Source organism: Ischnura elegans, chromosome 7, assembly GCF_921293095.1.
Source record: "Ischnura elegans chromosome 7, ioIscEleg1.1, whole genome shotgun sequence".
NCBI classification, from domain to species: domain Eukaryota; kingdom Metazoa; phylum Arthropoda; class Insecta; order Odonata; family Coenagrionidae; genus Ischnura; species Ischnura elegans.
In genome coordinates, this window is record NC_060252.1 from 57,697,775 (window position 1) to 57,711,158 (window position 13,384).

At 43.7% G+C, this 13,384-nt stretch overlaps 1 protein-coding gene across 1 annotated transcript; it reads left to right on the forward strand.

Annotated features, from left to right (window-relative positions):
- Positions 1-7,672: 7,672 nt before the first annotated feature.
- Positions 7,673-8,284, forward strand: LOC124162982. The gene has a single exon (XM_046539763.1). The coding sequence runs from the start codon at positions 7,673-7,675 to the stop codon at positions 8,282-8,284; it is 612 nt and encodes a 203-aa protein (XP_046395719.1).
- The last annotated feature ends 5,100 nt before the right edge of the window (positions 8,285-13,384 follow it).

The window sequence follows — 13,384 nt, forward strand, 5'->3', positions numbered from 1 at the left end:
AAAGATTCATTTTGGGAGGATCCCGTCATAAACCTTAGCCTGAAGGTATCTGGATATTTATTTCCTCGGAATATAAAATTATAGGTGAGAAAGATGTGTGCGTGAATACAAATTGTGTAACGAGGTTAGATTTCATTCAGCACACCAATAGTTTTCAGAAATTTTATTACCCGACTAAGACGTTCAGGGTCGTCATGAAATTTGTCGTTTAGTCCTCCAACAAGGTTCATCCTATATCGCAATATCCGATATAGGTCACATTCCGTCAGGATATGTCTCACACTGATTATAGAGTCACATTCCTCACAATGAGGCGGGATTTTCTCTTCTGTGAATAGATTGGAGTGAGTCATGGCGCAGTGCCCTATCCTCAGTTGTGTGATGACTACCTCCTCTCTCCGAGTATTCCTGAACGAAGAGGCCCACTCTGACACGTCAGGTTTCACGCTACGGAGTTTGTTCCCCGTTTGGGAACACCAGCGTTCTTTCCACTGATTTAGAACGATTCTCTTCCACGCTACCTGGAGATAACCTGCAGGTACTGGCAGTGTATTCCGATCTATATCGGATAGAGCCTCTTTCGCAGCTCTGTCTGCCTTTTCGTTTACGCGTATTCCCATATGCCCTGGTATCCACATGAAACTGATTTTCGCACCCCTCATTTGGAGGGAGTGGAGGGCAACATGAATTTCGTTTGCAATGGGATGCGACGGAGAGAAACGGAGTATGGTCTGCAGAGAGCTCATTGAATCAGTGCAGATGACATAAGGTGTGTCATTTTGATGGATTCCCTGAAGGGTGATCCACAGAGCAATCAATTCAGCCGTGAAAATACCGCACAGAGGGCTGAGCTTCCGCTTGATGACACCGTGGTGATTTGAGACCACGGCACATGCACACGCCGAATCAGTTTTCGACCCGTCCGTGTACACGGGAATTAACTCTGGGTTGAGGGCTAAGAATTCGTTAAAGAGCTGCTTGAACTCGGCGGCCGAGGTGGAACTCTTGAGACGTCTGTGGAGTTGCGTATCGCATAACGGTCTCGTCTTCTCCCATGGAGGTAGTCTAGACGTAGTAGCGGGGAATAATACGGGAACGTTGAACGGGCATTCGTCTAAAAAGTTTCTTAGCCGTACGCTTACTGGTGTGGTGACTTTCCGTCGTCGGTTAAATATTTCTAAAAATCGTGGTTTGAAAATGACATTATGCGCTGGGTGATTTCTCGTCGCTAAAATTTTTGCAGCGTAGTTGCACATTAGAAACTTCCGTCGCGTTTCGAGAGGTGGTTCTCCAGCTTCAGCACACAAACTCAGGATGGGTGACGTCCTGAAAGCCCCAGTTGCCAAGCGCAGGCCAGCATGGTGTACGGTTGATAGTGGTTTCAGGTAGGAGTCACGTCCGGACGAATAGACTATGGACCCGTAATCTAATCTGGAGCGAACTGGTGCGCGGTACAGTAAAATCATTGAGGAGCGATCCGCTCCCCAAGTCGTTCCAGTTAAAAACCGTAAAATATTTAAAATCTTCAGACATCTCTCCCGCAAGTCTTTTGTGTGTTCACGCCAGTTTAGCCGTCGGTCAAATATCATCCCCAAGAAGCGATATGACTCAACGAAAGGGAGTACAGCATTGCCCAGGCGAAGGTTTGGTGGGAAATGAATCCCACGCAAACGGTGGAAATGCAGGCACCTAGTTTTCTCCGCAGAGAATCGAAATCCGTTTCGCTTGGACCACACGCTCAGCCTGTTGAGAGTAATTTTCAAGTGCCGTCCTGCTGTTGCAACTCTAGACGAACGGCAAAATATCGCCAAGTCGTCTACAAATAGAGATCCCATCAACGGTTCCTGAATATAGTCGACTACGTCGTCAATAGCAATGGCGAAGAGAGTCACGCTTAAAACTAAGCCCTGGGGTATGCCATTGTCAAGTGAATAAAATTGTGAGAGATGCCTTCCTGTTCGTACCTTAAAAACTCGGTCGGTTAAAAAGTTTTGAATAAAAATCGGCAAGTTCCCCCAAAAACCCACGCATGAAACCTGTCTAAAATTCTCCTCCGCCAGACTCTGTCATACGCCTTTTCTAGGTCGAAAAAGACTGCTACGACATGCTGTCGAAGGAGGAAGGCTTCCTGAATAAAATTTTCTGCACGGACGAGGTGATCTAATGTGGATCCACCTCGGCGGAAGCCACATTGAATGTTTGAGAGAAGCTTTTGCCTTTCCAGCCACCACATGAGTCTCCGATTTATCTTTCTCTCCATGACTTTACATAGGCAGCTTGTGAGGGAAATAGGTCTGTAATTATTCGGGTCAGCTTTTTCTTTTCCTTGTTTAGGGATAGTTACCACTATTGACTCCCGCCATGACGATGGAAAATCCCTATCAACCCAAAGTTGGTTAATGGTGAGCAGAACTTCGTCCAATGCCTTTTCCGGAATATTACGGAGGAATGCATTATGTACCACGTCCAACCCTGACGAGGTGTTCCTGGTGTCTTCGATGGCGGAGGTGAGTTCCCACAGGGTGAACGGGTCGTTGTACGGAGCATCTGTATCACCTTCTAAGAAAGAAAGGCGAGAGGTTTCGTGTTGACGTTTACGGTGGAGAAAGGAGCCGTGAAAGTTATCATCGCTGTTTGTGTTGGCTAGGACCTGCCCAAAAGCTTCCGAAATGGCGGGTGCTGTTGTCAATAAATTGCCGTCAATTTTCAAGTAGGACACGTTGTTAGGCTGTCCCGAAGCTAAAATGGATTTGACCTTGCGCCATACCTGCGCAAGTGGCGTTTTATAGTTAACACTTGCAATAAATTCCATCCATGAGATCCTTTTAGCCTCTTTCACCACACGACGAGCTTTGGATCGCAGGCGGCGGAAAGAGGCCAAGTTTGTTGCTGTGGGGTATTTATTAAATATTCGAAGAGCCTTCTTACGAATACTAATAGCTCTGGCACATTCATCGTTCCACCATGGTACCCGTGGTCGTTTTGCCTTACCTCGAGATCGCGGTACACTAACATTTGCAGCTTCTATGATGGCCGAAGTTAAGAGCTCGATGTTTTGTACAGCGTCCCGATTATTATCGTGTAAGTATTTTAAACATCCTTTAAAATGGTCACAGTCGGCTTTACGGGGAAGCCAGGTAACCGGTCGATTAAAAATGTCATTTACACAGTGGTCTTTTGTAATTAAAAGCGGGAAGTGATCGCTACCACATAGGTCGTCGTGCACGGCCACGCTAGTCTTCGTAATAAGACTGCTTGATAAAATACAAAGATTTTGTACTGTTAATATTTTCTCCTTGCAATGTCCAGAGAATAATCGTTCAAGTTTCAGCAACCAGGAGAAGGCTATAATGACATTGATGGAGTTGAAACTTAACTGGTCTTACGTAGTCCTTTCGGTGCTTTTTGGCTGTACAGCAACGACTTGTAAGAACATTATTTGTTCCTCTCCCCCACCTCTGGCCAGCATACATCAGTGTGGGATTGTTTGGCCCTCTAAGGATAACATTCTACTAAATATGCCCAAATGTTTCGATAAATTCAGGAAGGTTCGGGTTATCCTTGATTGCACAGAGGCGTACTTGGCTAAGTTCAAGTGTTTGAAGTGCCGTATACTGTCATACTCTCAGTATAAAGGGCAGCACACAAATAAGTACCAGGTAGGTGTCACCCCTGGGGGTATTATAGGTTTTGTGAGTGCTGGATATGGAGGCAGAGTTCCGACAGATAAATATTTGAAGAGAGCTACATTCTCAACTTATTACAGCCCTATGTGGATGAGATAATGGTGGATAAAGGGTTCCTTATCACATAACTGTGTGAGGAACAAGGAATAGGGGTGATCAATCCTCCATTTTTGAGAAAAAAGGATGTTTTCTCAAAGGCAGAAGCTGTGCAAACAGCTGAAATAGCGAAAGCTAGAGTTCATGTAGAGAGAGTCATTGAAAGACTTAAAAATTTAAAATAATGAGTGATGGCTTTCCTCTGTCAATGGTGAAATATAGCGATGAAATTGTTAAGATATTAAGTGGGCTAACAAACTTTTCCAGGCCTATACTTTCAGATGAAAGATCACCGAGACAACGCCCAGTGGGGCGGAAGTGGTGAAAACAAATATTTCACCATTATTTCTGAGAATCGCAGCAATCTCAGAAGTTTTCGCCTCCACGGACGCGAAATAGTGAGTGTGCTGAAACCAGTGCCCGAGAATGGAGACCTCATTGAATGGCTCCACGAGTATTTTGGCGCTCTCCTTTAAGAACTCAAGAGTGGAATACCTCCGAGCAGTAAGGCTGGACTAACTATAAGCAATTCAGAAAGCCCTGGGAACCCGATTTACATCTCTTATCGACGAGCGGACCAGCTTTCCACGGAAGTGATATGTAAGAGTGTTGAAAAGGTGGTTCAGTCTAACGATAACTTCATATTGAGGGGGGTATTGCGAGTTACTTTTACTTACGTGGAGCTTCCGAACGACGGTCGACGAAATAAAAATCGGTTGTGAGTTTTGCAGAGGAAAGAAACCGAACGTGGTCATTTCACACGACGATAACCTCTGCTTAGCTAGAGCAATATGCGTTGGAATCTCGCGTCACGGAAACACTGCCATGATTTTTAAGGCAGTGAAGAGGGGAGGGAGTATACAGACTGTGAGGGCCGAGGATCTGTGTAAGGGGTCGGGGGTCAGCCTTGTGAATGGTGGCGGGATAGAAGATCTAAACGCTTTTCAGGAACATTTAGAAGATTATAAAATAACCGTCTACGGGGATCGCAAGGGTAAAGAGGTACTCTATGAGGGCCCCTCTACACTCGCTTCGAATGGAAGTGCTCTCAAGTACATCGATCTGATTTATGGGGAGAGGCATTTCGATTACATACCCTCTCTTCAGGGAGCCTTCAGCTACGACTACTACTGTAGGAGTTGCAGAGTTGGTTATAGCAACTAATACGCTCATAAATGTACGTCCGAGTGTCCCAGATGCCTGACATCTCCCCCGTGCGACGCTAGCATAGCGAGTGTAGCGTGTGATTCATGTAAGAGGAAATTTAACGGGGTCGGTTTCTTCGCGAAGCACCTAGATAGGAGAAGGAGCGGAAGATCGACTGGTGATATAAGTAAATATTGCACGCTATGCGAAAAAGTTAACAATGTGACTAGTGTGAAGGGGAAGCATGTATGCGGGGAAATATACTGCCACGCCTGCTAGAGTAGACACGAATCCGGTAAAAATTGCTTCATGTCGCCGGTGGCAAAAACAAACGCGTCCTCGAAAGTAAAATTTATTTATATTTTTTACGGTATCGAATGCACGCAAGACACCCCAATGCCTGGAGAATCAGGAAATTTTCTCCATAATCCAAATTTCCTTGTTGCACAGAAATCCTGTGATACTTGTATCGGTGTGGAATCTCTAGAGCATTGCTCAGGCTGTGGAGAACGCCAGCTGATATTTAGTGACTGATCCGGTGGCGGAATTTCTGAAAAGTCTGGTGGCACTGCGGAAAAAAGGATTTAAAGAACTTATTTGCATAGCCCACTATGGGAACGGTTATGGTTGGATGGATGAAGGATGATTCGCTTACGTGTGTAATTTAGATTGCTTAGTATTTTGACTTTTCTGGCACCGATTGGACGCTCTCTTCGCGGCTTCAATATTGATCTCCATAAATTAACTGGTCCTCTTTCTTCCGTCTTCAATCACAGCACGTGAAACTTGCCGAGGCTTTTGGTAACAGCAGTGGGTAAATACGTCCTACTCCCTCCCACACTACCCGTAAATTGTGAGATAGAGGTGTTAATTTGCACATCAAGAGAGATGGATGGAATAGACATTATGGTGTTCATGGAGCATGTTGCAAACATAGGGCTAATTGATGACGCAATAATGGAAATTGAGGAGCGGAGGAGACGGCGAATGTAAGTAATTGCTATCTTGCTACGTCGGCAAATGGTGAGTTTCATGAAAACCAATCTGCTTAGTGCTTCATTTACTTAATAATGATTTAACAAAAAGTCTTCCATTCCGGACAATTCCAGCGACTGAGAGCTCCCTACTGCGGACGAGGTGTCATCGATCGAGGCCCGATATGGGAAATTTTGAGAGGCGACGAATTTCAAACTAGACAACATCTTCGTGTGACGCCTCATGCCCTCAGACTGTTGGTTCTGAGGATTGAGAGAAAGCGTCATGGTTGGAGCCGAGACTTGGAAGTGATTTTGCTTCGTTAATAGAAAGTACCTGCCTTATTAATGATATGCATTCTTTGAGGCTTCATTTCAAAGCCACCATTTCTGAAATTACTACCAGTTGCTTTTTTACTGCTCATTGAATTGGATAATTTCTTCCATTAGTATAGTATTTCTGTTGCTTCACTCCATTTTATCGCATTGAAAGCTTCTTCCCATTGGGATATAAGTGCTATTACCATGGAAATTTACAGAACTTAATGTTGAACGGTCATACTCCAAGTTATTATGTTCCTATTTTGGCTTGCTTGTGGGACATCATATCGTGTCATTTCGACCACATTCGGAATTCCGCTGACATCTGTCAATAATGCTGTGAGGCAGATGCTACAGGTGATGGTAGGTATGTTAGGAGATTTCATTCGGCTACCCCATGAGGATGAACTCGATGCAATTGGGAGAGGCATTGCAGCAAGAGGTGGAAGCCGGTTTTTTCAAAGTGTGTCGGTGCCATTGATGGGTCGCACGTGCGAGTGTTTTGCCCTTGTGAGCAAAATGAACAATTTATAAACAGAAAATTGATATACTCGTTACAATGACAGTTGCTAGCTGATAGCAGTGGCGAAATTTTAGACATTTTTTACTGATTTCCCAGGGTCAGTGCATGACGCCAGAGTGCTGCGGCACAGTTCCTTATATGTTAATGCCATGCACCCTCCTCAGGGGTACTTTGTAATTGGTGATGGAGGTTATCCATGTAGGGTAACTCCTACATGTTTGATGACGCCTTTCAGAGCACCTGCTAACCCCTCAGAGCTACTTCTCAACACCCACCTTTCAAAGGCAAGGATTGTGGTGGAGCAAGCAATAGGGATGATGAAGATTAGTTGGAGAAGTATATTCACGAACGTGATAGAGCTGAAAGTAGAGAATGCTGTAAAGGTTATTGCTGCTTGCGCAGCCTTACACAACGTCTGTGTGCTTGCTGGTGATATTTTTCGTAAAAATATCATAAAAGTCCAATCATCGCGTCTATGTCGCATTTATTTGCGCACGTCGCATCTATATTGCATTTGCGATTTTCATGCATCTCTACTAATAACTAACTCATTTCAGGCTTGCGTTAACTCTACGGTTCCTAGCTACTGGAGAGTCGTTCCGGTCGTTAATGTATTCGACGAGAATCCACGAGACCACGATTGGGCAAATAATTACGGAAGTATACGTAAGCATTTACCGGAATGTGAAAGCAGAATATTTGAAGGTTAGTTACCTTTAGTTTTGTATCCTATGGTGTCATACATGTGATCAGGAAATACTGTGTAGAAATATATGAAAATGTTGTCAATGTTTCTTTTTGATTAAGTGATGCAAATTTTTAAAGGGTAAACATTGTTCTTCCAAGTGCTTTCTTCAGATGTTGAATGGCTGGAAATCGCTCAACAGTTTGAGTCTATGTGGGGATTTCCTATGTGCGTAGGAGCAATGGATGGTACGTACATCCTTTTTCAACCACCTGCCTCAGCAGGTTCCTGTTACTTCAATTATAAAGGCGGCCACACCATTGTCCTTCTGGTTGTTGCCGACGCCAAGTATAGATTTAATTATGAGGACGTCGGCGTTAATGGCCGTGTGAGCGATGGTGGCGTTTTTAGGGAGACCTCTGTCGCAGCAGCCATTGCGAGGAACTTGCTGCAGTTCCCTGCAGATAAGTCACTCCCTGGGAGGGACATACACGTCCCTTTTGTGTTTGTGGCAGACGATGCATTTCCCTTTACGGATGGGATCATGAAGCCCTTCCCATTCGCGGACCTAACTCTAGAAAGGTTGTACAACTACCACCTTTCAAGGGCCCGTCGGGTGGTGGAGAATGCCTTCGGTATCCTAAGCAATAGGTTCCGTATATTTCTGACCACCATTAACCTAGCTCCAGAGAAAGAGGAAGCGGTGACACTGGCTGCTGTGAGTTTGCATAACTTTAGAGGGACTAACATGCCTGCGCCAAATGTGGAGGACTTCAATGCCCTACCTGGATTACCTGAGCAAGAGGGAAACAGGCCCGGGAACTTGGCATATAATATTAGAAATGAATTTTGAAATTATTTTAATCCTTTGGCAGAGTGACTTTTTAATTTTTTAATGTGCACCCATCATTTCATTGATAAATAATTTTGTGATTGTATTACAACTTAATAGTCTCAGATGTTGTTGAATTTAACATATCGTATGTAAGCCCTGTAAGGGTATGTATGACTCGGTGGAGTGACCAACTTCTGGTTAAGAAAAATGTCAATTTACGAAAATAACGAATGTAACCATAAAGAGTGAATTGTCATCATTCGCTTGTGCTCTGCGTTCTATACGCGCAGTTATGTAATTAGCGTATGCGAAAGGTCAATATCATTCTCCCCATTGCCCGTAACGCAAAACTTCAGAGGACCTTCGTCAGCAAGTGGAAATTGGTTTATAATGTATCCATTGCCCACTTTCTATGCTCTGTCTGTGTTGGTGGGAGCGAGGTAAGATCCAGCTCCGACTTTGCACATTCACACGACTGATGATGTAAGAAAGACATTTAAAGAAAATATGTCCTTAATACCGGTTCCTTGCCTATATTTCTTTTTACTTTTCGATGCCACACGCGTCTTCTTACTAGTGCCGATCTTTCTTCTAGGCCTGACAGGCTGCAACTGACGTTTTACCTTTCGAGTCTTTGATGAATATCCAGCCCCCGTCATTTTTCGGATTTTGTTGCAGGCTTTATTTAATAGATTCTCCCCCGCTTCCAAAACGCGTTTGCGTATAACCTTCTTTACCGGCTGTTGCCCGTCGGAAGTTATGTCACCTAATACGTTTACACCTGTCCGTATGGCTTCCTTGCCAATAGCACGAGCACCGCTCTTGAGAAAAGGCAGTACCGTACGGAATAGACCACCTAGAAAACTGCCTATCCCGTGACCTTTCTGGTAACTAGCCCCACGATACACCGTTCCTACCCCGTTACCTACCTGGCTTAGGTAGTATCGCGTGTATGGCTCGGAATAGTGAATTGTCTTTACCATTGTTTACCTGTTTTCTAAAATGTAGTACCGCAACCGATGTTCCGTTGAGAAATGGTGCCGGAAGACCCGTGTGCGTTCTTAAATCTATCTCTACGGTTTCAAATTCTCTTTTCAAAACGGGTAAGTAAAACGGTCTTGTAAAAACATGACTGATATCGACAAATTCCCTTTTGACATTGCCTCAATTTAATCTCCAAAATCATGGGGAAAAGGTTGCGAACCTTAAGGGTACATAGTAGGTGGAGCATTATCAAGAGCCTGAGAGCAAAACGGTAGTGATTCATTTTCCATACTTTGGTGTACTACTGCTTGTACCAATATATTTTCCCTATTATTCCCATTCGTCATCTGGGAAAATTTTTGAGTCCCACACCCCCGAGATCGTCCCTCATTAAAAAAGACTTCAATTTCATCTCCAAGATCACGGGGGGAAGGTTGCGATCCTGAAGGGAACATAGTAGGCGGTGCATTACAAAGAGCCTGTGAGCAAAACGGAAGTGATTCATTTTCCATTTCTTGGTGTACCACTGCATGCACGAGTATTTTCTCCCCACTGTTGGCGCCAAGACATTTAAATTGGAATAGTTTCCCTGTTCCTCATAAAGCGACAGCTTTCTAAACTTAAGAAACTTGCACCAATTATCAGACTAATTTATATAGTCAGTTCACTACGCTCAGAGCTCACCCTCTATTCAGCAATGGCACCCGACCCAGATCTCGCTGAACTGGAGAAGGATGTTGAGAAACAACTAAAAGTCTCTGCTTTAGACGTAGTCGTCACAGATCCTTTGACTCAGGCCACACCAACGACCGCTCCTACCATCAAGATAGAAGAGACGATTAAGCCTGCTGGAGATATAGATATAAAACCGGTACCTAAACCCGCTCCATCTATCGCAGTGAATGATTGATTAGCTTTACCGCTCTTAAGATTTCCACTGAAACTAATCTCTCGCCCTCAGGTCTCCACCTTCGTACCTACAACGCAGAATTTATTCCAAGTTGTAAATTATATGGACAGACTCATCGTTGACAGCCAGAACTTCGCAACTGAAGGCTTCCCTTGGCACCCTTTCATTTCTAACCTCTATTTCGCCGAACTCTGCTTTTACCAGACACTCAAATGTATGTTCTATGCACGACAAGGAACTAGATCCCTTAGAACTTGATCAGAACAGCTCTTTCAGGACATACCTCCTGAAAGGCTACCAGTTCCAGGACAACTACTGCCAATCATGAAGTGCATTACATGCTCTCAACCTTCTAATGAACCATTTGGGCTCATCTGCCCTGTGTTGCCCAACCCTATAGGAGGGATAGACGCCACCGACCCTGACATGTTAGGAACAAGTAGCTTCTACCTACCAAACATCCCCTTCTTAATTGGATTATGTAATTCATCATTCTAGCTGATGAAAATGATATCCCGGACTATGACCTACTGAACACCTTCGACACCGACCATGCTCCTGACATTAATGGCATACGATTTCCCGACCCTTGGGATCAGCCTACCAGGACACTTTTGAACCAACCAGGTGTAATCCATCGCCCGTACACCACCGATGACATTGTAGAGAACTTCAACAACTATGGAGTAGACTACCACTTGCTAATCCTCAATGGCTTCTCGTTGACTAATAACATTGACGAATTCATGTGCATTGAAGAAAATTTGTGCATCTTGGCTTGAAAACCTCCTCCCTACCATGAACCGATACTGCTCGCACTTTAAAGAGTCCGGAACTCTAGGTGACTGTAGCCCCTTTGGACCTCCAACTGGACTAGTGGTGCATCTACCCTTCAAGAAGCACTGGAATTCTATAAGGAATTGACCTCAGTATTAAGGACTGCTAGTTTTTCATTAAGGAAATGGTCTACAAATTCCCCTGAATTGTTGGCAAACATCCCTTTGCATTTACAAGAAACAAAACTTCAGTCATCCCTTGGACATGGAGTAGTTACTGCATTAAGATTACACTGGGATCCAGTCAGCGATCAGTTTCAAATAAAAAGTAACTTAGCCTTACCTAATCATAATCCTATTGTAACAAGTGCAACAAAAAGAAAAGTGATGTCTATCATAGCAACCATTTTTTATCCACTTGGATTGATCAGTCTTACAGTTGTTTAACACAAAATATTTCTGCAGACATTGTGGCAAGAAGGAATTGATTGGGATGAGGAACTTACACCTTCTTGGTCGAGTACTTGGACAAATTCCAATACTTACTAAGATAACAATTGATCGTAAGGCTGTATGTGATCATGATACAACCTTACACCACAAGGACACATCTAAAATTAAGTTTGATGCTCAGCCCAACCGGGAAATTCATGGATTTTGTGATAGTAGCCAAAGGCCTTATGGTGCATGTCTGTATCTTCGGTCAATTGATTGTCAGGGTAATTATGTGTCCAAGCTTTTGTGTTCTAAATCTAAGGTTGCTCCTGTTAAAACAGTATCACTGCCTCGTCTTGAATTACGTGGAACTCCTAGGAAGGCTATATGATAAGGCTAGAGTAGCTCTGAATCTACGTGTACATAAATTTTATTTGTGGAGTGACTCCACATTGGTGTTAACATGGTTGGCAGGAATCTCATCAAGATTGAAAACCTTTGTTGGCAACCGAGTATCAATTATTCAAGATATCACATCTATCGCTCATTGGAGACATGTTCCCTCAGTGTGCAATCCAGCAGATCTTATTTCACGTGGAATAACTGCTGATTCTCTTACAATTTCTAGATTATGGTAGAATGGTCCAGAATGGCTTAATCTAGCGGAATCATTATCTTCTGCTGATCCTGCTCCTCAAGACTGGATTCAACGATTCTCCAAATTACATAAACTTGTTCGAGTTATCGCATACTGCAGAAGATTTATTGATAATTCCAGGATGCCTAAGTCAAGTCGTCAAACATCATGTCTTACTGCAAGGGAACTGGATGCTGCATAACTGTCATGTGTTAAAATGGTCCAGCACATTCACTACTATAAGGAAATCAATGACTTAGTGAACACAAGGGAAATATCTCCCAAGAGCAAATTAATGAGTCTAGTACCCTTTTTTGATCAAGATGGACTATTACGAGTGGGTGGCAGATTGCAACAGTCTCTTTTATGTTATGATGCAACTCATCAATTCATATTACCAGTAGAATATCATTTTACTACACTACTCTTGAAGGCCGAGCACTTACGATTGTTACATGCTGGCCCACAGCTATTAATAGCCTCCATCCGTCACAGATTTTGGATTCCAGCACGGAAAGTAGTGCATGAATGTCTTCGCTGCCACCGACTGAAGGTCCAAGCATCAAAACAATTAATGGGAGAGTTACCTTCTTTGAGAGTGCAACCTGGAAGACCATTTAAGGGCACAGGTATCGATTATGCTGGTCCAATCCTTTTAAGGCTTGGTAATTCACGAAGCAAGACAATTGTTAAGGGATATATCGCAATATTTGTATGTTTAGCAACCAAGGCAGTACATTTAGAAGCCGTCACCAGTTTAACCACGGAATCCTTCCTTGCAGCCTTAAGAAGATTCATTGGACGTCGTGGCATACCTTCTCACATCATGTCTGATAATGCAACTAATTTTCGAGGTGCTGCACGACATATTAAGGACTTGTACCAGTTACTTCAATCAAATAATTTTTCTGAGAAGATACAAGGATTTTTAGCTGGAAACAGCTGTGAATGGAGTTTTATCCCTCCTTATGCACCACACTTTGGTGGGATATGGGAAGCTACCGTGAAATCAATGAAATACCATTTAAGAAGAGTGTTAGGAGGAAACATTGTAACATATGAGAAATTAGCAACATTATTAGCACTAATTGAGGCATGTATGAATTCCCGACCCATATCATACCTATCCAACCAACCTGAGGATCCAGGCAGTCGGGCGCTGTTACTTACCCCCCTTCGAACGCGCAATCCATGTTTTAGAGGGTAAGTAATTTTCGGGGGTCACCACCAGGCTTTCCCTTGATTAATCCATCACATCATGGTACGGGTGTGTTACACACGCTGGGTACTAGTGCCTCACATGAGGGAAGGGTAGAAGTGTTCCAGGTCACTCATCTTCCTGGTTTAGGTAGGGAAAACGGGGTTGGTGTGGAGAG